Genomic DNA, 23,371 nt, shown 5'->3' with positions numbered 1-23,371 from the left:
TCATGGCTGATCTGTGTACTCCTGACTTTCTACTCCCAAGCTGGTTCATTTTCGGCTCTAATTTCCATGCACTTTCACTCACAAATCCACACAAAATGCTGGAGGAACTCAGCAGGTCAGGCGCTATCTATGGAAAAAACAGTCAATGTTTCGGTCCTAAAGGTGGACTGTGCTTTTTTCTGTAGATACTGCCTGGCCTGCTGAGTTCCTCCAGCATTTTGTGCATGTTGCTCGGATTTCCAGCATCTGTGGATTTTCTCTAGTTTGTGACTCACAAATTACTTTTTTTTAAAATATTGCACTTCTGCTGCATTGTGTTTTTGTGTGTGTCTGAGACAGGTCTGGATGACGTGTTGGACAAAACTGTTGTAAAATCAACTACAAAATCCTAATGTGTCCCATAAATTGTAATTTACCATGGTGATTAGATTCACCTCTCATTTTGAACAGGATCCTTTGTGAAGCTGATGTACAATAAAGCCTTTTCTTATGCTCATGCAGCTCTTAATAGGACAAAAGCATGACTCAGCTTACCTTCCTGACACCATAATTAAAGATGACTTTGAAGCTATTTTTAACTGCATTGAAAAGGAAAGAATGGAGACAACAAAACTGACGCACATAACTCACATTCCTGAACCCTGTACTCTGACCGAAGAGCCTGGATTGCACAGGGAATCTCATTGTACGGAACTCGACTTAATCAAGAGCTCTAATCTATTTAATGAGGAGCTGTCAGGAAGCTGTGATGATGATGGAAGTGCAACCCTATCTGCACATTACCATCAGACTAATGACACAAGTGACCCAGCCATGAAAACACCATACTCTGCATTGGACCTTGGAAAAGCTATTGGGCTGCTTCAACAGTGGTACGAGTTGGATGAAAATTGCATCCCCAGTGTTTACAGACTTCAGCCAATCAGGTTAGTTTAATACCGAGGAGCAATTGCAGGAATAAGTTGAAAGATCAGACCCGTGACTCACAAACTGGCCTAGTTCCAAGAGCTTCCTGGCATTGAGAGAATTTATAAAGCATAGACTTCTTTGTGAAGCCGAACTTTTGTGTATCCTCATTTACAACACACAACGTCTAGAGACCATAATTAATGAGTAATTGTTGTGTAAATCAGCCTAACTCATGTACCATAAGTATGTTCAGTTTTAAATCATTGAAGAGAAATCGGCAACCATCTCTCCCAGTTTATTTCATGAAAGTTGTTACTTGTCTAATATTGCATGTAGATAGAGCTTCAGCTCTGCATTCATCCAATCCAGATAATCGCTTGAAAACCAGCTGAGCAAATTATTGACTATGGATAAATATTTTAAAGAATTTTGTAAAATAAAGATTAACCGTCAAGAATTTACAAAAGCAATACGTGGCATTAGCCTAATTTAACTCTTGACAGCCCCCAGCATCTTGGATCCTGCATAGAATGGAATAATGCATAATAGGAGTCCATGCAACCCACTGTACCATATCACTGGAATATGGAAACATAAATTTTGAGTCATCATTAGAGACCATAAGGGTTTTATCACAGGTTTTCATAATTTTGAGAATGAAAACAAACGCTTAATGACTCAGGAGCAATACACATAAAATGCTGGAGGAACTCAGCAGGTCAGGCAGCATCTATAGAGAAGAGTAAATTCTCCTCTCCTTAAAATTCTGCCTGAATTGCTAGAGTTAGAAAACCTACAGCACAATAAAGGCCCTTCGGCCCACAACGTTGTGCCGAACATGTCCCTACCTCAGAAATTACTAGGCTTACCGAGAGCCCTCTATTTTTCTAAGCTCCATGTACTTATGCAAAAGTCTCTTAAAAGACCCTATCATATCTGCCTCCACCACCATTGCTGGCAGCCCATTCCACTCACTCACCACTTTCTGAGTAAAAAAACTTACCCCTGACATCTACTCTGTACCTACTCACCTTAAACCTGTGTCCTCTTGTGGCAACCATTTCAGCCCTGGGAAAAAGCCTCTGACTATCCAGACGATCAATGCCTCTCATCCGCTTATACACCTCTATCAGTCACCTCTCATCCTCCATTGCTCCAAGGAGAAAAGGTTGAGTTCACTCAACCTATTCTCATAACGCATGCACCCCAATCCAGGCAACATCCTTGTAAATCTCTTCTGCACCCTTTCTATGGTTTCCACATCCTTCCTGTAGTGAGGCAACCAGAACTGAGCACAAGTACTTCAAGTGGGGTCTGACCAGGGTCCTATATAGCTGCAACATTACCTCCAGCATTTTGTGAGTATTGCTCTGGACTTCCCTGTATTATGTCATAAAAATTACATTTTTCTTGATTGGTTCTTACATAAGTTCAGAAGTAAACATTTTCATGCTAAATGCAAATGATGATAAATGCTAATATTGGTCAGGACATGAAGGGACATGGGGGAAGGGGATGGCAGGAGACTGGGGCTGAGAGGAAAGATGGATCAGCGATGATGAAATGATGGAGCAGACTCGATGGGCCAAATGGCCTAATTCTGCCCCTATACCTTATGGCCTAATATGAGTTTTGCTTTGGTTTGCAGTGCACACTTCAAAGACTTTTACAGCAAGGATCCCTCCCGTAGACTACAAGCAAGGAATAACTGGTCAAATTCTTCCCGGAAGCTATGGAGCATTCTTCAGAAATATGCACCTGTGGCCCTTAGCAAAAAAGCAGCTTCAAATCTCCTTGAAACAGGTAATAGTGGAAGAGTCAGCAGTAATGGATTTAAATCTGAAATAATAAGAATAATCCTAAAAATGTCACATTAGATGAACAGTGCAGCTTTTCCAAACTGCTAATCAATTTTACAATACATTGTTTCATATCTCATCATTAAATATTTGTTAGAAAGACAAGTATGAATGAAGGTTTGGCAACAATTTTGGAATTAGTGAAAAAATTACAAACAGGAATAAGCCATTGACCCCTTGCACCTGCAATTCAATGCAAGTATCTCTTACCTCAGCACCATTTTCCTGTACAAAGCCATACCTTGGACTTGGCTCATTGCTGATAGCTCTCTCCCCTTTCTTAATCTCTTTTTTCATTTTTGGAGACAAACTATCTACCAATATCTTTTATAAACCTAGCGATTCCCATACCTATCGTGACCACTCCTCTTTCCAATGTATATCTTGTGAAAATGCAATTCCTTTTTCTCCATTCCTTTGTCTCTGTCACATCAATTCCCAGGATGAGGCTTTCCTTTCCAGGACATCAGAAATGTCCTCCCTCTTTAAAGAACAGGGTTTCCCTTCCTCTGCCATTGATGCTGCCTTCACCCACATCTCCTCCAATTACCCAGCATTTGCACATACCACATTGTCCTTCCCCCTTAACAGGGATAGAGTTCCTCATGTCCCCATATACCACCCCATGAGCCTTCACATCCAAAACATCATTCTCCACACCTTTCACCATCTTTAATGGGATCCTACCTTCAAACACATCTTTACCTCCCCACACCTCCACCCCAGCTCTCTGCTTTCCTCAGGGATTGCTCCCTCCATAATTCTTTCGTCCATTTGTCACTCTCCACTACTCTCCCTCCTGGCACTTATCACTTCAAGTTGAAGAAGAAGTGCTGTACCTGTCTGTTTATCTCCTCTGTCACCTCCACTCAGGGCCCCTAATAGTCCTTTCAGGTAAGGCATACTTCACCTGTGAATCTATTGGGGTTTCCTACTGTATCTGGTGCTCCTAATGTAGCCTCCGCTACACTGGTGAGACTTGACTTAGATTGGGGGTCGTTTTCTCAAGCACCTCCTGTCCATCTGCAAAAAGCAGAGTTTCCCAGTGGCCAACCATTTTAATTCCTATTCCATTCCTGTTCCAACATGTCCTCTTCTGCCACAATGAGGCCACTGTTAGGGTGGAGGAGCAATCTAGATAATCTTCAACGTGATAGCGTGACCATCAATTTCTCATCCTGGTGAATTATTTTCCTCATACCCCTTTCCTATTCTTCTATTTCCCACACTGACCTCTTACCTCTTCTCCTCACCTGCCTATCACTTCCCCCAATGACCCCATTCCTTCCCTTTCTCCCATGGTCCATTGTCCTCTCCTATCAGATGCCTCTTCTCTAGCCCTTTGCCTTTTCTACTTATCACCTCTCAGCTTCTCTCTTCATCCCATTTTCCCCACCCACCTGGCTTCACCTGTCATCTTCCAGTTTGCCCTCATTCCCCTTCCTCCATCTTTTTTTTATTCTGGATTCTTCCGCTGTCCTTTCCAGTCCTGATGAAGGGCCTCGGCCCAAAACGTCTAATGTTTATTTATTTCAATAGATGCTGCCTGACCTGCTGGGTTCCTCCAGCATTTTGTGTGTAGGATTTCCAGCATCTGCAGAATCTCTTGTGTTTGTGAAATCCCATATCCCCCATGGTTTCCTTAATATACAAAAATCTGTACTCACTGACTGTCTCCATAGCCCCCTTTGTGCATAGACAACCAAGAAAAAAAACATTTTTCATCAAAAAGGTAGTTATTTAGATCATAGAATAGTATGACATTGTACAGGCCCTTCATCACACAATGCAGGTTGCATTTAAAGCTACTCTGTGATCAATCACCACCTTCCTTCCCACGTAGCCCTCCATTTTTTTCATCCAATTTTCTATTTCTTAAAAGTCCCTAATGTGTCTGACTCTACCAGCAGCTCTTACAGTGCATTTGATGCACTTAACACTCTCTGTGTAAAAAATAAAGTACCTACTTCAGTCATCCCCCATATATTTTTCTCCAATCACCTTAAAATGATGCCTTCTCATATTAGCCATTTTCGCCCTGGGAAAAAGGCACTGACAGTCCAATCTAACAATGCCTCTTACTGTCTTAATTACCTCTATCAGTTCACCTCTCATCCTCCTTTGTTGTCGTTACATTTTGCTTATTTTTTTGTCGCATGTTTTCATGTTGCTTTGCCTTGAAAAATCTGGTCCTTTTTTTGATATTATCACCTCTGATTCTTCATTAGGACTATGCCCCCTGATTGGAATGAATTAGTGAAAATGAAATATAATCAGGAATAAGCTATTGGCTCCTTGCACCTGCAATTCAATAAAATTATCTCAGCGAGGATAAATCAACTCTGTGCCAATTCTATCAAATGCTAAAAAAAAGTTTGTGTTCCAGTGAAGTTTCTATTTCTTGTTTCCTCAATAAATGCAAGCTATACATCTCCATGCTTCAAATTCTTTGATATGCCACATCCCACTCACAATACTATGACTCCTCTAAATCAAATTAGCAAAGCCATTCATTGACTGCCCAGACATTCTCGATAGTATTTAAATATTCAACCAACTCAGAAACTCTGAGTCTTTGTCTTCTTTCTCTCTCAGATTTGATCTCCCCTATTCTCATATGGGCTAACCACCATCCATCAAATCTCCTCAAGGATTTATGTAAACTATGATGTAACTTTTAGTCATTACCATTTTTATTAGTTACTTAATCCATAAATAGTCAATGTGTTTTATAATAAAAATATATAATTAAGCTTCTGTTGTTTTCCTTTTATATAATTGAACCTCAGTTATAGAACAGGAGGTTAAACAGGGTCTGCAGACCAAAGGAATTCCAGAGAACCACTGCCATTGGTTCAAGCGGTATATCACCGACATTCAGTACAATCTTTCAAGTGAGAAAGTTTCAGATTACATTGATATTTTACCACGGAAGTCACAGCTGAATGTACCCATGTGGAAAGCCCACAAAAAGTTTGTTGAAAGTATCCATGCCAGGGTAAGAATGAGTTAATTTTTAACTATTTGTGTTATTGGATTATATTATCACTATCTGACACCAAAAGTAAGATGCAACAGTACTGGTTAGTACAGGAACCATTAAAAATCCATCTTGTATCTGTTTTCATGTCGTTTATCTTTTGTTTTTTCTCTACCCCTTCAGTTATTATTTCTGACAATTTGTTTAGCCGGAAGATGAATTGGTTCAAAGTTATGCTTTCTTTCTGACAGTTGCCAGTCAAACTTTAGCCAGTTGAATGGTAATGTAAAACACAGTGGCCATTATAGCTGTCTATGCCCCATCTTGTTCCTCCTCATCTTCAACATGAAACAGATCAACTTTTGAAGTGGTCAATCTGTAAAACTAGATCTGACAAGAGCAAGAATCAGGAAGCACTATAAAATTAATATCAATTAGAATCAAGGGGAAAGTATTCCACTGGTTGCTCAAAGGGATATGGTTATGGTTGTTGGAAGTGAAATAGCTTAGCTCCAAACATTGTATGTGAGAATCCTCAAGGTACAGTACTGTGCAAAAATCTTAGGCACATACTGTACATATGGAGAGGATGTCTAAGGCTTTTGCGCAGTGCTGCTGTCATTTTATGTATTGCATTACACTGCTGCCGCAAAAAAGGCAAATTTCATCACACAGTGAGTGAGTATAAACCTATTGTGGATTGAGATTGGAAAAGGGACAGTGAGAGTGAAATCATGGTTGGGAAAAGGTGAACAGAGAGGGCAGGGAGCAGGTCACAACAGAGAGACATTTTGTATTGATCAATAAACCAATTGTTTGGAATCATATGACCTCGCATAGTGTCTCAAGGCTGGGTGTGTCCACACCCGTGCCACTCCCCACCCCTGGCACTCCTGCTCTGCCACCCGTCCACACCCTTCCCCCATGGTACTCCACCCTCGCCGTTCCCAATACCCTTTGCCACCACCAGATTTGCAAACTCGCTTTCCACTCCGCAGTGAAAATATAGTACTGTGTAAAAATCTTAGGTACCCAAGTGATATATATATTTCGACTGTAAGACTTTCCAACAGTACTGTAGTGCTTTGGCTCAACCATCTTTGTCAATGGCCTTCCTAAAGTTAGGCTTTGTGCTCTCATCACTGAACATCCCAAAGTTCAATTCCACAAAAATGTAAAAAACACAGAATTCAGATAATGAAGAGATGAGAGGTTGCAGATGCTGTAATCTGGAGAGCAATATTAGTGGGGGGGGGGGGAAACAGATAACATTTTGGATTAGTCCCTGTGATCATTGATGCTTAAATAAAAACAGAAAATATTGAGAGCACTCTGGAGGTCAGGCAGCATCTGTGGAAAGAACATAAAAACTTTGGAAATAGGAAAAGGCCAGCAAGCCTGTTCTGCCATTCGATAAGGTCATGGGCTCAGCTCCACCTCCCTGCCCTTTCTCCATTACTCTAATTTCAATGCCATTCAAATATTTAACCAAGTCTCAAATATATTTAATGACGTAATCTCTACTGCTTCCCCGGACAGAGAATTCCACAGATCTCTGGGAAAAGTATTTTCTCCTCATCTCTGTCTTGTATCTAATGTCCTGAAGCTCACATTTCAGGTTGAAACCCTTAATTAGAACTGGTATGAGAGCAAACAAGTTGGTTTTAAGTTACAGAGGATATTGGGGAGAGGAAGATAGGCGAAGGGAATGAATATCTTTAAAAAAGAAAGGCTGGTGTTGCCAGCTCTGCAAATGTTGAGTTGTAGAGTGTGCCCTGTAGGTCAGGCTGTGCTGAAGGAGAGAGGAAAACGGAGCTGACATTTTAAGTGGATTGCTTAGTTCTGATACAGATAGGGCAAGTTATGAGGTTTTAGCAATTGTTATTAAGTGTAAAAGTTGCACTTAAGTGCAAATAGCTACATAGAACTTGATGCTGCTGTTCATCAAGCTTACATTAAACTTCATTGTAACAGTGCAGGCAGATACAAAGCAAAGAAACACAATAGATCCATTTAAAAAAGGAAGACTATCAAAGGATGCCCTGTGTGCAGAGTGAAAAGACAAATCATACAAACAAAGTAAGCAAATAGCATTCAGAACTGAAGTTTACAGAAGTGAGTCCACAGACGCGAAGGCAGGCATCACTACAGCCAATTCAAGAGCAGGCGACAGCCCTAGTTCAGCGCAGAGTAGAGTAAATGTCGAGGAACAGCAATCTAAAATCCTTCACCTCCGACCCCGGGACCTGGAGCTTTACAATATGGCCCACAGCTTAAACTATTCAAATCTGGCCATTCTTTGCTCTTGGCCTGGGCTCTGCCACTTCAGAATGGTCTCAGGCCTTTCTCTTTCCATCTGACTTACTGAGCATGCCCTACATTTTTCATTATTTGCATTCTCTAACTTCCTCCATCAACCCATTCACTAGCTATCCTCCATTAAGATGATCTCCATGGCAACCCTAGTCTCACTGTATCAGAGCTATTCCTTTTGTCCTATAACATCCATCCCCCATCTTCTCTCCAACTTAAATCTACTTTGTTTTCTTTTTCACTATGTTCTGATGAAGAGGCTTTGACCTGAAACATTAACTCTGTCTCTCTTTCTGTAAGTTCTGTCTGACCTGCTGAGTCTGTACAGCGTTTCTGTTTTCATTTCAGATTTCCAGTGTCTGCAGTTTTTGGATTTTCAACATTAACGTTTGGGCTGATAATTGGCCAATAACCCTTCACCCCACAAAATTGCTCATCAATGATTGTGTCCAATAAAAGAAAATCCAACCAGTAACACTCAATGTCATTTTATCACTGAGTTCCCCATAATCTAGTGCCAGGCCATAATTACGTCTGACACAAAAATTAGGCTGGCGTATTTGGGCTGTGAGGTGTCGCAAAGTCGCAGGCGAGCGGGAAGATGCTTGGAAAATGAAATATAATGTGGAGAAATGTGAGATTATCCAACTTTGGCTTTAAAAATAGAAAGATGGGTCATTATCTGATTGATGAGAAGGGTTTGCAACATACCTAATTGTTCCCACTCAATGGCAGAGATCTAGCTTGAGATCTAGTAGTGAATAGAAAATGCTGGGAAAGAGGCAGAATGGTGCAATTGATGAGAGTCATGAAGAAATCTAACTGACTATATTTGCCTCTGAGATGAGATAAAATTACCCCTCCCATCTATGTAATATATTTCCTTCCTCTTATCTACATTAGTTGATTTACTTCTAACATGGAAACTGGATCTCAGCCTACTGAGTCATTTTATTGTCAAATTATGCAGATACAATACAACTCTGCTATCTGTCTTCTCCAGATAGTCATGAAATACAGAAAGACCATGGGATTGATGAAAGAAAAAACATCAACTCTCCCCCACCCCCATCCTGGCTTGACAACAAAATCCACACCCTGCTGAAGAAAGCCACAATCGCATCAAATCCCCCCTCCCTAGCAGAGTGATAGTAACAATCCTTACTCACAGAAAAAAGCAGTGACAGTAACAATCTCCATTCATAGTAAAAAACAGCAGCAATCCCTGACCCCCTCAAACGCAGAAGAAACAGCAACAATAATAATCCCTAACCCCCTCACTCAAAGAAAAAAAAGCGACAATAGCAATCTTTACCAATTCATAGTGCAATCCCATCCCCTATTAATTATTCCTGTAACCTATTCTCACCAAATCCCCACCAAATGTCCCTTCACTCTCTTTCTAGGGCAATTTAAAGTGAGTAACTTCCCAACACCCAACCCCCGTGTTTTTGAAATGGGCGTACAGAGGAAAACTCAGTTGTACAAAAATGTGCAAACTACAGATAGACAGTGCTCAAGGTGAGGACTGAATTCAGAGCTGCATTGCAAACAAGAACAATTAAATTTTGCTCTCCTTAATCCGGGGATCCTGAGTTAGTGAGAATGTCTTCCCTGCGGTGACAGATGCAATCAGCTAATGGTAGAGCAGAGGGATCAGACTAAGAAACAAACACCACCTGGTGTTTAGTTCCTGGTACAATGGAAGAGAAGAAAGATGGTGTTAAAAGGAAGCAAGTGACAGCTGTTTGTCTTTGGAAACAGTACACTACACTATATGATTTACAGCCACAGAATTATATCAACACTTATCTAAATTGGATTTACTTTTCTACACCTGAACAATAGGCCATATTCATTCCAGCATTTCATAATTGATGGCTATAGTGTTTCTTCTGTAGTGCTCTACTTGCCAACTCTTAGGTAAGTATTCTATTTAATTCCACCAACCAATAACATACACTCGAGTGGTTTGAAGATATTTTTCAATAATAAACTGTTACAAGGAAATGGACACAGTTTGAATTCATTTGGAATGTCTGCTTTAGTGTAGTGATTTGCTAATGCAATGATTTAATACAAAGCAGGGGGTCTTCGAGACAACATTAGTAAACGCAGATGGTACTTGATTGCATGGCAGAGATGGGTAATGGCCAGCTGCATTGGACTTGTTAAATGGGCACCTGGCAGTTTAGAGTCATGTCAAAATGAGGGAGTGCTGGAAGTCGGTGCTTAAATAGACAAATAGAGGCACGGTCCAGGTTCTGTCTTAAGGAGAACTCGAGAGACTGCTCAGAAAAGTGTCCTGGGAAATCTTCATCTTTCATGTTGTTGTGCCATAGAAAATCAAATTTGCCACACATAGGTCCAACAGAAAAATTCTACTTACTAACCTACCAGCTCCTAAAATGCATCCCACTTCCCTTCAGGACCTAGGCAGATCAAATGTTATCCCTTTTCTGCTTTAAAGTTATGTGTCTTGCTAGATCCAGCCAATGGCAGTTAAGAGTTGATCTCGTAACTGTCAGCTCGTGTATAGGTCAGACAGGGTAGAGATGGCAGATTTTCTATCCTGAGGAACATGAGTGAACAAAATGGATTTAAAAAAAATATGGTAGCTCTGTAGTCAAGATAAATAGTAACTTACCTGAACCATTTACATCCCTTTAATATATGATACATACTATATTTTATTATCAATGTCCTTAAACCTGATTGTTACACACTTAGCTCACTTTGTGTATGATCTGACAACCTTACCATTCCTTGCATATCACCCCACTGAGCTTTACTTGTTTCTTACTTATTTACTGCCTGTTCTGACGCTGGTGTTTAGGGTAGCAATGAAGGTCCTCCATCTCTGTCTGTGCATACCATCGCACACAGATAGAGGATTCTTCATGCTGTTTCCGTAACAATTTTGTTTTGCCAGTCAGAATTGTTAGCCCTTTGCTGACTCCCCAAACCTGGAGGACTGGTGGATCACTTTTAGTCTGGCATCCACTCTTTGACCTGTTTGGTGTGGATGACCCTACCAAGAGCCAAAGCACAAGGCTCTGATTCTAACCAGCATAGCTCTCCGAGTCATTGAGGCACGCTAGCCAGCTGGAGTTTGTCCATTTTGGGAGGCTAATATTCCAGCTCTTTAGTTAACCTCCACTGTGACCAAGGACCAACTGATGTTTTTAAGTTTAAGTAAATATTCAAAAATGCAGGAGAAAATCCTTCAATATTTACTTACCAAGGTGCTCGATGAATAGTACTTTTAAAGAAAAGAGAGTTGAGCACAAAACAACATTCTCCTTCAGTATGGTACTATTAGAAATAAATATTGACCCAGCATGCATTTTGTTTAATACATAGTTTTCAGGGGAAGTCCTCTTCTGTTTCTAATTCTCATTCATCTACTTGAAGTTCTTGGTAATCTACTGTACCTGGTTTTAATTGATAGAGTCAAATGTTAATTTTAGTTTATGGGCTTATAATGTTCTCTTGTAGCTGATTTATTCAGCTTGCGAAGTAATGATAAATTTTATGCCTGATAGCTTCGTCATACCAATATTTATGAGTACAAGGTCAGCTGGGGTCGGGATGGAATCAATCCAAAGCTCAACAGGTCCCACTTTTTCTACACAGAACATTTGTGTAATGATTTTCGGAAGACCTTCATTGCCCATTTTAACAGGTCAGTGCTTCTGCCTCGCTCTACTATATCAAAAATTACAATTTTCAATCTATTTCATAAGACCATGAGACATAGGAGCAGAATTAGGCTAATCAGCCATTTGAGTCTGCTCCGCTATTCCATCATGGACGATCCCAGATCCCACTCAACCCCATGCACCTGCCTTCTCACCAAATCCTTTGATGCCCAGACGATCCAGGAAATGATCAACTTCCACCTTAAATATACCCATGGACTTGGCCTCCACGACATCTGTGGTAGAGCATTCCACAGATTTACTACCCTATGGCAAAAAAATGTTCTGAAGGGTTATCCTTCAATTTTGAGACAGTGCCCTCAAGTGCTGTATGTCACCAACATAGGAAACAGTCTTTTGACGTCCACCCTATCTTGTCCTTTCAACATTCAGTGGGTTTCAATGTGATCCCCCTGCATTCTTCTAAATTTCAGTGAGTACAGGCCCAAAGCTGCCAAACACACCTCATTTGGAATTGAACCCCCTTCATTCCTGGAATCATCCTTGTGAATCTCCTCTGGACTCTCTCCAATACATCCTTTCTGAGATAATGGGCCCAAAACTGCTGACAATACTCCCAAGTGCGGTCTGACTAGTGTCTTATAAAGGCTCAGCATTATCTCCTTACTTTTATATTCTATTCCCCTTGAAATAAATGCCAATGTTGCATTTGCCTTCTTTACCATAGACTCAACCTGTAAATTAACTTTCTGGGAGTCTTGCATGAGGATTCCTAAATCTCTTTGCATCTCTGATGTTTGAATCTTCTCTCCATTTAGATAATAGTCTGCATTATTGTCCCTTTTAACAAAATGCATTATCATGCATTTCCCAACACTGTATTCCACCTGCCACATTTTTGCACATTCTTCCACTTTGTCTAAGTCCTGCTGAAATTGCAATGCTTCCTCAGCACTACTTACCCCTCTATCTATCTTTGTATCATCCGCAAACTTTGCCACAAAGCCTTCAATTCCATTATCTAAATCATTAGCAAACAATGTGAAAAGTGGCAATCCCAAAACTGACCACTGAGGAACACCACTCGTCACCAATAGCTAACCAGAAAAGGCCCCTTTTATTCCCATTCGCTGCCGGCTGCTTGTCAACCATTCCTCTATCCATGCCAGTATTTTTCCTTCCACGCCATAGGACTTTATCTTGTTAAGCAGCCTCATGTGGCACCTTATCAAATGCCTTCTGAAAATCCAAGTAAATGATATCCCCTGCCTCTTCTTTGTCCACCCTGCACATTTCTTCCTTGAAGAACTCTAGCAAATTTGTCAGGCAAGATTTCCCTTTACAGAAACCATGCTGACTTTGACTTATCATTAGTCTCCAAGCACCTTGAAACCTCATTCTTAATTATAGACTCCAACACTTCCCCAACCACTGAGGTTAGGCTAACTGGCCTATAATTTCCTTTCTTTTGCAATCGTCCAGTCATCCAGGGCCATGCTCAAATCAAGTAATTCTTGAAAGATCATGACCAATGCATCTGTTATTTCTTCTGCAACCTCTCTCAGGACTCTGGGATGTAGTCCATCTGGCCCAGGTGATTCATCCACTTTAAGATCTTTAAGTTTGCCTAGCACTCTTTTTTTGTAATAGCAATGGCACTCCCTCCTACTCCCTGACACTCACGGACCTCTTGCACACTGCTAGTGTCTTCCACAGTGAAGCCAGATGCAAAGTATCCATTACGTTTATCTGCCATTTCTTTGTCCCCCATTACCAGCTCACCAGCATCATTTTCCAGTGGTCCAATATCAACTCTCACCTCTCTTTTACTCTTTGCATAACTGAAAAAACTTTTGGTTTCCTGCTTTATATTATTAGCTAGTCTGCTCTTATATTTCAACTTTTCCCTTCTTATAGCTTTTTTAGTTAACTTTTGTTGGATTTTAAAAGCTTTCCAATCATTCAACTTCCCACTCACTTTTGCTACCTTATATGCCCTTTTCTTGGCTTTTATGCAGTCCTTAATTTCCTTTGTCAGCCACAGTTGCCTACCACTGCTATTTGAGAACTTCTTCCTTCATGGAACATATGTCTCCTGGGCTTTGTGAACTATTCCCAGAAATTCAGTCATCTCTGCTGTGCCGTCAACCCCGCCAATATCCTCCTCCAATCCATCTGGGCAAGTTCCTCTCTCACACCTTTGTAATTCCCTTTATTCCATTGTGATACTGATACTTGTGAGTTATGCTTCTCCCTCTCAAGTTGCAGTATGAATTCAATCATATTATAATCAACTGCCTCCCAAGGATTCCTTTATGTTAAGCTCCCTAATAAGATCTGGGTTATTACACAACACAAAATAGCTGTTTCCCGAGTGGGCTCAAGCACAAGCTGCTCTGGAAAGCCATCTCATAGGCACTCAACAAATTCTCTCTCTTGCGATCTGACATCAACGTGATTTTCCCAATTCTCTTGCATATTGAAGTCCCCCATTACAATTGTCATTAACCTTATTACATGCCTTTTCCACCTTCCTTAACCCTATATCAAAGTTACTATTTGGAGGCCCATATATGATTCCCATCACAGTTTTTTTTAACACTTGCAGCTTCTTCACACCACCCACAAGGATTCAACATTCTCTGACCCTATGTCACCTCTTTCTAAAGATGTAATTCCATGTCTTACCAACAGAGCCACACCACCACCTATACACAAAAATACAACTGCAGATACTGTGGATCAAAGAATACATACACAATGCTGGAAGAATTCAGCAGGTCAGGCAGCATCCGTGAGAAAAGAATTCTGATGAAGGGTCTCGGCCCAAAACGTTGACCGCCACCTATGCCTTCCTGCCTGTCCCTTTGATACAAAGTTTATCCTTTGATGTGAAGCTCCCTTCTTTTAGCCATGACTCAGTGATGCCCACAATGTTATACTGACCAATCTCTAATTGCACCACATGTTCATCCACCTCATAAATACAGCACCTTTAGTCCAGCATTCTTTGTCCTTTTGAATTTTGCCTCAGTGGCACAATTTAACTCTTTGCTCTGTCTGCAGTTGTATCCAATCATCGAATTCCTTACATTCGTGTTACACCCGTCATCTACTTGTAAACCTGCTGGCTCATCCTCAGCTCTATCATCCTGATTTCCTGCCATATTAGTTTAATCTGCACCCAAAGGCCCTAGTAAATCTGCCCACAAGAATATTGGTCCCCCTTGGATTCACATCTTCAGATTTCCTGAGGATGTACTGTATATTTCAACCCTAATTGCATCACAATGTCACAGTTGTGTAATGTTCTCTGTTGGCTTTAGGTTCAAGGATCAATTTGAATTGCCATATACATCGACATGTATTAGGAATTTACAACACTCAACAATTATAAGAATGAAGTATTATATAAAATAAGGTTAGAGTTTGAAGTGTGAATATAGAATAAAACATCCATAAATAATAAAAATTTCATTAGAACTAAATTCCAGGAGCAGAGAATACACAGTCAGTACATATTTAACCTGTGAACTAAGGAAATTTTCTCCTGAATCATTTTTACTTATTATTAAAAGTGATTTATTGTTCAAGTTGATGACTTGCCCTTAAGATGTTGCATTTCAAATGAGTGCAAGGGGGCGTAGGGAACTGAATAAGCACACAAGGATAGATTGTATTAATCAGTTTTGATAAACATGGGTGGCAGAGCAAGTAAGGGGCACAAACATTGGCATTGTCCTGTCAGACTAAATGGCCTGTTTGTGTGCCAAAGATTCTTTATGAAAACAGCTCTTCTGACTGCTGCCCCACATTCTCAGTGCCTTGTTAGAATTTGAATAACAATTAAAATGTATCAGGATGGACATTTATCATGGAAATAGCCTTGTTCTTGCAAAACTAGAGTGATATTTCCAAAGCTTAGTGTGTCCAATGACCAACACATAAAATGCTTTTTATAAAGAGAGCTCTGATTTATATAGATAAAACTTTTTTTAGTAGAACAAGGTTTGCTTTTGATTCAGACTGTATTTCTGTGCATCTGTGGCAGTAATTGCATAGATCAAAAACCACTGGCAATTATTCTAATTGGTAACCAAATTAATATTGCTCTGGTGAACCCCCATTATAACAGGTTAACATTAAGAATAGAAAATACACTAAATTTAGTAAAAAGGTCAGCATTCAAGATTGAAGCCTATACCTTGGACGTAATGATGGATGGTGAAAATCATCTTAAAATGAAATGTTCTTTATGTTTCACAAAATGGTAATTTTGTCTTTATAACTACATCATACTATTCTATATGTGCTTCTTCTGTAAAATAGGAAGTTTTCTGTGAACATCCTTTTAAATTATATATACTTTTCTAATGCATATAAAATATTAATATAAAAAGTTCTCCCCACTGTAATTTGTAATTGTGGAGAATTGTATCTTCAGAGTATTCTCCTCGCATGATTTGAAGACTCAATAGTTAAAGAACCTCAGTGTTCTACAAATGCTTCCTCCTGATAAATGTGAATCTTTCTAACAGGAGCAAACCAGGACTTGGGTGGCAACAAGTCTGGGACATCATTCAGACATGTTAGAAATCAAGAGCAAATTCTTGTGATTTTCATTCAATCATCTTCGGGTAGGATGGAAGAGAGAAACCAGAATTGATGGCTAGCTTATCATTTCTTATTACATGGTACATATAATAATATACAGTATGAAATCAGCATGAGTTACACAAACAAAACATTAAAAATACTTTTAAAAATATAATTAGTCAATGTTAAACCATTTCCACTCAGTGGGAAAAGTATGAGTGGGTGCATAAGTTGATAGCACCATTTATTCACCTCAATTTAGGTATAGGATCACTACCCACCACAGAAACAAGGGATCTCATTGAAATGGTAGTTCAGTGATTGAAGAGTGGTGATGTGGGCTACATAGTCTCTGACCTACCATCAAACATTCTGCATGGCCAGGATCCTTATTAAAGATTCTTGGTCTCAAGGGCATCACTCTTTAGTCCCATTGTTCATTCAAGCCTCTACATCCCCAATTCTGTTCTTCATTTAAAATGTTAAATGTTAAAAATTATTTCTTGTGGGAGAGGTTCAGATCATGATCATTTTGCTGAATGTCTGTCTAATTAAACTTGACTTCTGCTATTTAGTAAATCAATATTTTATCTGATTTTGGCAAGAATACTTGATTTTGTGCTTCCAGACAGAATAATAGTTTGGCATGGACTAGATGGGCCAAAGGGCCTATTTCTGTGCTGTCATGCTTGATGACTCTAAATTTGGCTCAATATTTTATATAGATTGATGAAATACATTGTGCTAACTATTCAACCTTGAACATGTTCCTCAAAGGACGGTTAGCTCAAAGGATGCTGTGATACTGCCAGGGACAGAGCGTAGCTGCAACACAGCCAGAAGCCAGGTCCAGGAGGAGATGCTGGAGCATGTGCAGCATTGTCACACACTGTGAGTCTTTCAGAGATTTTATGGATTATGTCAGTGACTAATAACTTCATAATGCCTAGTCTTTAAAACAGAGCTGATTCAGAGCTCAGATGTTTAACAAACTTTATTGGAATGCACCACAGGATCTGGTCTACCCATATCAAATTCCTCAAACCATTGGAGAGAAACCATCAATATTGACTCAGGACAGTCTTCCCATTCCATTGGCAAGATAGGCAAATCAGTACTAGTGCTCACACTCAGCACCGATGGGCAGTCCATATCATGTCCATGTCTGACACTAGATAACACTCCACACCAAGTTCCATCATGACAGGAATTTTCCAGGAAGTAAAAATAATACTTAAAAGATGTTTGCAGTGTTCCTTGAAAAGAAAATTTGTTATCCTTTATGAAATTTGCTCGCCTGTGATGGGTCCAAATGGAGAAGAAGCATCCGGGAAGGAATCGAGCCCCTGGGATCTCTAAAACAGGGGTTCCCAACCATTTTTACTAATGCCAATAAGCAAAGGGTCCATGTACCCCAGGTTGGGAATTCCTGCTCTAAAGGGATGAGTTCATGTCGAGATCCTGTATCCGGACTGGAACAAAGTTTCGACCATTAGTGATGCAATAAAGAAAGGGAAGATAAATTATTAAAGTAATTGAACACAAAATATAAAAGCAAATTGTAAGAGTTCTTATAGTAATGATGCAGAAAAGGCTGGCTAAAGTGAACATAGGTCCCTTGGAAGGTGGGGGGGGGGGATTAATATAGGTTAAGAGGAAATGGCCAAGGTTTTGAATTACTATTTTGTGTAGGTCTTCACAGTGGTGAATCTGTGGAATGGTCTGCAACAGACTCTGGTGAAGGCCAAATCCATGGGTATGTTTAAGATGGAAGTTGATAGTTTACTGATCGGTCAGGACATCAAAGGATATGGTGAGAAGGCAGGTGTATGGGGTTGGGTGGGATCTGGAATCAGCCATGATAGAATGGCTGAGCAGACTCGATGGGCTGAATGGCCTAATTCTGCTCCTAAGCCTTATGGAGTGGTGAATCTGGTTCTGGTCTCATTACCTGAAATTGGATATACTGACTTTGAAGGCAGTGCAAAGGAGATTCACCAGGATGATTCCAGAGATGAGGGAGTTAGACTCTGAGGAGAGATTGAGTCACCTGGGACTATACTCACCAGAATTCAGAAGAATGAGAGGAACTTACAAAAACATAAAAAATTATGAAAGGAATAGACAAGATAGAGGCAGGAATGTTGTTTCCACTACAGGTGTGTAACTGTGGGCATAGCCTCAAGTTTCAAAGGATAGACTTGGGATGGAAATGAAGATTTTTTTCCAGAGAATAGTGAATCTCTGGAATTGTCTGCCCAGGGAAGCAGTAGAAGGTACCTCATTAAATACATTTAAAACATAGATAGATTTTTGCATAGTGGTGGAATACAGGGTTATGGGGAAAAGGTAAGTCAGTTGAGCTGAACCCACAGCCATATGAGCCGTGATTTTATTGAATGGTGTAGCAGGTTTGACAGGCCAGATGGCCTACTCCTGTTCCTGCTTCTCAAATTCTTATATTCAGGCAGCATCTGTGGAAGGAGAAACAGAATTAATTTTTAGCCTTCAATAGTCGTAGGCTATTGAAGTTGCAAGCTATAACTATTCCTCTCTCTACAAATGCTGCCTGTGCTGCTGAATATTGCGGCTATTTTCTGGTAGTATTTCATATTACCAGCTTTACTTCAGTGAATAGTTAGTAGTTAACTGGATACCTTGTTGCTTGCACACAACTGCTTGTGGAATTCAAAGGATGTCATTAATTATGAGGCAGAAGCTTTTGTGACTGGTGTAATTTGAGACATAATTTGAGAGGGGATAGCAACCAGGAATCAAGGCAATATATGGTTACATAGCTCTAGGAAACCAGACAATGTATGGTTACTTTGGTCTGTTGGATTGGTTTAGAGTTGATATTTTTCTTCTAGTTTAACTTTCCTATGCTTGTTTGTAATTTTATATAATCACCTACATATACATGTAATTGTGCCGCAGATTTGCCAGTCATTACAGTACAGCTGCTTCTATATTTTGCTAGAAACTTCTTAGTTTTCAGTAGCAAGTGTAATGACCTATGAATCTGGCTATTTTATATGTTAAATGTTATCACTGGGATTGTTGTTATCCCTAATCTGTGTATGAGATGACCACAAATGCCTTCCCTTTTTCTTTTCTTTGTTCTGTCGGCTCTTCCTTGTTCGTTCTTCATTCTTGTAACACGAAATAAAATTGTTTAGTGATAAGTTTTATGCCTCATTCTTGACTTCCAAAGAACCTTGGATCATAAAAGCATGAGTTTCCAACAGCTTGGCATAGTCAGTGCAGAAGAACAAAAAGAAGTGTTGAGAGAGCAAAGTAAAATCTATGACTACTTTGTAGTCTGGTATTTTATTTGTTCCCTCGACTCTTCTTGTTCTTCTTTGATCTTGTGGCCTTTAATAAAATGTTACCAAGACTGTAAGCAGCAAGTTTTATGTCTCATTCTGGACTTGCTAAGAACCTTTGGATTACAAAAGCATCAGGATGCAACAGCTCCTAATCTCATTGAAGAGGGCACACTCTTTCATAAAAAAACATCTGCTGAAACTGTTTTCTCATGGTTCCAGTGGAAATCAGGGCATTTGCAAAGATTTACAAGATGCAGCTAATTCATGATATGATGAGCATTAAAAGTTGTGGCACTGACACAGTTAATGTCATATTGCATTTCAAAATGCACGTGTTGCTCTTCTCAGAGTGAGAAACTACTTAATTTCAAATATAGTTTTGCTTTAATAATTAATAATGTCAAAACTATACATTTTACATTAGTGTTTAATTGAAGATTGCTATAAGCCTCAGTGCAGTTCATTGTTTGATGAAATGAACGTTCAACAATCAAAATGTTGACATTCAAAATGCCACCTTGATGATTCTTTTAAATAGAGCCTCTGTAACAAAAGGTTTAGTCCAGTACTGTCCCAATTGAAAGGTTTATTGTTATAAATCTTTTCCAAGAGCATCATTTTTCATTGGAAGAGAAACTTTCTTGCTCAGCCTGAAGGAATGTCTGCAACAGTCAAAACAAAGACCGATTGTACTTCTTGGGGAAGCGGGATGTGGCAAGAGTGCTCTTGTTGCCAAGGCATCCATTCTGTCCTCCGAATGGATCTCAGGGTAAGTGCCAGATCCTCAATCTTTAACACAGCCTCGTGCGCAAAAGAGAAAAGAAGTCTGACATCAGCCATCAGCACATTAGAACAATTGCCATGCGGTGCATGCTTGCAATATTATACTACAGTTGGCATTGTGATTCCAGTTTCGCATATGGAGTATTAACCAATAAAATAATTAAACATTGTTCAACGAATCCGGCTGTCAAGTAGATTTCAACCCTGTGTAAATACAATCTAGTCTCAGCTAATGGAAATCGATATAATACAGTGTAAATAATTTATTCAATGTTTCCCCTTGATAGTAATCATTTTCAAGGATTTTTGTGTCTATGGTTGCAAATTCTGTTTAAGTGAAATCATGTGCTGCACTCTATTGGCGTTAAATGCCCTAGATAACATTACCTTAATGAGTGTTAATTCATGCATCAATATTGACATGCCTGAATAAAATTTAACTAAAATTAACTGAACACTTTGAAAACAAAAGATAAAAATGTGTCCAATTTGGTTAGAGCACAAATTAACATATTCTCGGATAGGTTTTAACCTACTTATTTCTAGTAACTGAAACCTAATTGAAAGTTGACATTATCATTTAATGCTAATTTAAACACTTCAATCCAACAAGGTTTATATTTAAGCATAATTTATAATATCAATTAATAAAAGCTGCTTTAGCAATTATTTCCGGTGTTGGAACATTTGTATGACTGTGTGCATGAAACTCCTGTGGATACTAAATATTGGAAATTGGATGCTCAATTTTTGTGCATTTGACTTTCACTTGCATATTTCCTGTTCACTTGCTGAAACGGACTATAAATTATCCTTTGTGGATGTTAGTATTTACTTTAAATTCACTTATCTTAATGAGATTCAAGAGATCTAAAGAATTAGCCTTGTAGTTGCCACTTTAGTATAGTGTTGTGGTTTTTACTTCCAAACTGCTTGGGTGCCAAGTCAGCATACAGTCTAAAATGTTTCTGAATTAATTTTGTTGATCCAGTCTTCATTTTGTGACAAGTTAGGACTGCAAATGCAAACACAGCTGGCAATTTTCTCTACACTTTTGGTGCTAGTTCCCAGGAAGCTTCACTTGACATAGTTACAGAGGTTATGACTAATGTTGAGTAGGAACTGAAGGAGTGACAGTGGTTGTCTTCTCAAAATGTGGAATTTTATTTATTTCTGAAGTATTTGAAAAGCACTGTTTCATGATACATCTTAGAAATTTAGATAGAGAGAGGGAGAGAGAGAGAGAGAAATTAGACACCAGTATCTTTTTCCAAAAAAAAGTGCATTTAAGGTCAGAGTGGAAAAGTTCAAAGGAGATATATGGGACAGGATTTTTTTTTACACAAAGATGGTAGGCGGCTGGAATGTGCTAATAGTGATGATAGTGAAAACAGATATGATAGTCTCATTTAAGAGACTCCAAGATAAGCGCATGATTTAGGTAAATGCAGAGAATGGAGGGATATGGACTATGTGCTGGAAGAAAGATTTAAATTAAACTAATATTTGATTAGTTCAGCAAAGCATTTTGGGTGATACTGTTCTATAATCTATAAATTGCTTGAGTGTCATAAATATAGCATGTTTGTTAAGCTATATCATAAGTGGAATATTTTGTACAAAAAACTAAGTATCTGTGTAACTGCACCAAGGCATCTATTTCTATTTCTGTTGTTTTGTAATGTGGACAATTTAAAACTGATAAGTCCTTTTCATTTCAGAGAATTGAGCAGAATTGTTCGCTTTGTTGGCATCACTGGAGAAAGTAGAAGTATTCGCCTGCTTCTTTGGAGCTTGTGCATCCAACTTGCCGAAATATATAATAAGTCGATATATTTCTCAGAGGTATAATGAATAAATAAGGAATATTTAAAGTCATATGGGGATCATTTTCAACCTGGGCAATAATCTTGTCTTCCAACCATTCAACAGCCTAATTTTCATCCCTTGTTTTAAACGAATGTTCACAAGAGAATCCATAAGAGCATAACACACAGGAGAACAATTAGGCCATCAAGTCTGCTCCAGCATTCAATCATGGCTGATTTATTTTCCCTCTCAACCCCATTCTCCTGCCTTCTTCCCATAATCTTCTGGCTGAAGAATTACCTCCTCATCTCTGTTCCAAGGTCTCCAAGAGGACCTTGTTGTGGTTTGGAGGCTTGCATGCCTCAATGGCTCAGAGAGCTATGTTGGCTGGGGTCAGGGCTTTATGCTTCAGTTCTTGGTAGGGTCACCAATGCCAAACGGTAGAGGCCAGGCTAAAAGTGATCCACCAGTCCTTCAGATTTGGGGGTTCAGCTCAGGGCTAATGATCCTGACTGGTAAAACAAAATTGTTACAGAAATGGCAATGAAGCATCCTTCTACATCTTATTGTGCTGGTATTTCTGAGTCTCCACCTTTGACTTGCAAGACTGACAGTAGTGAAAACTGAGAGGAAGCTACTGACGTGATGAAGGAAGCCCTGAACTCCATCAGAGATGGAGGACCTTCATTGCTGCCCTAAATGCCAGTGATGTAATAGGCAGTAAGTAATGAAGTCTGTCCTAAAGAAATTTCCTTCTACTCTGAGGCTGTGCCTTCTGGTCCTAGTCTCTCCCATTAATGGAAACACCTTCTCCAACTGGGCCCTTCTGTATTCGATAGTTTCAATGAGATCCTCATTTTTTTTTCTAAACACTAGTCAAGTCATGTTGTCATATGCATAAGTGCAATGATAAGCTTAAGCTGCAGTAGCATCACAGATACATACCATTAAAGACATAACATTCACAAGAAAATCTGAGAGTAAACAAGTAAGTAAGTTGAAAATAAATCTGAAGTCAACAACCATCTCTTTAGTTTTGTTCACATTAAGAAACAGGTTGTTGGCTCTGCACCTGTCTGTTAACCACTGCACCTCCTCTCTGTAAGCTGACTCGTCATTCTTGCTGATGAG

The 23,371-nt window shown here is 39.4% G+C and overlaps 1 protein-coding gene across 5 annotated transcripts in view; it reads left to right on the top strand.

Annotated features, from left to right (window-relative positions):
* The window catches only part of LOC132396626 (uncharacterized), a 127,862-nt gene that overhangs the window by 28,278 nt on the left and 76,213 nt on the right, over positions 1–23,371 (top strand). For 4 of the 5 annotated variants that reach the window (XM_059974329.1, XM_059974330.1, XM_059974331.1 and 1 more), the window contains exons 9-15: positions 502–926; positions 2,558–2,712; positions 5,558–5,766; positions 11,607–11,746; positions 17,097–17,210; positions 20,259–20,417; positions 22,153–22,276. In XM_059974329.1, coding sequence (XP_059830312.1) covers positions 502–926; positions 2,558–2,712; positions 5,558–5,766; positions 11,607–11,746; positions 17,097–17,210; positions 20,259–20,417; positions 22,153–22,276 — 1,326 coding nt within the window. The remainder of the gene's footprint in view (positions 1–501; positions 927–2,557; positions 2,713–5,557; positions 5,767–11,606; positions 11,747–17,096; positions 17,211–20,258; positions 20,418–22,152; positions 22,277–23,371) is intronic. The other variant, XM_059974333.1, reaches the window with a different exon arrangement.

This window comes from Hypanus sabinus, chromosome 7 (assembly GCF_030144855.1).
Source record: "Hypanus sabinus isolate sHypSab1 chromosome 7, sHypSab1.hap1, whole genome shotgun sequence".
NCBI lineage: Eukaryota > Metazoa > Chordata > Chondrichthyes > Myliobatiformes > Dasyatidae > Hypanus > Hypanus sabinus.
Note: the sequence above shows the minus strand (reverse complement) of the source record. Positions and strands in the feature narration are given on the sequence as shown.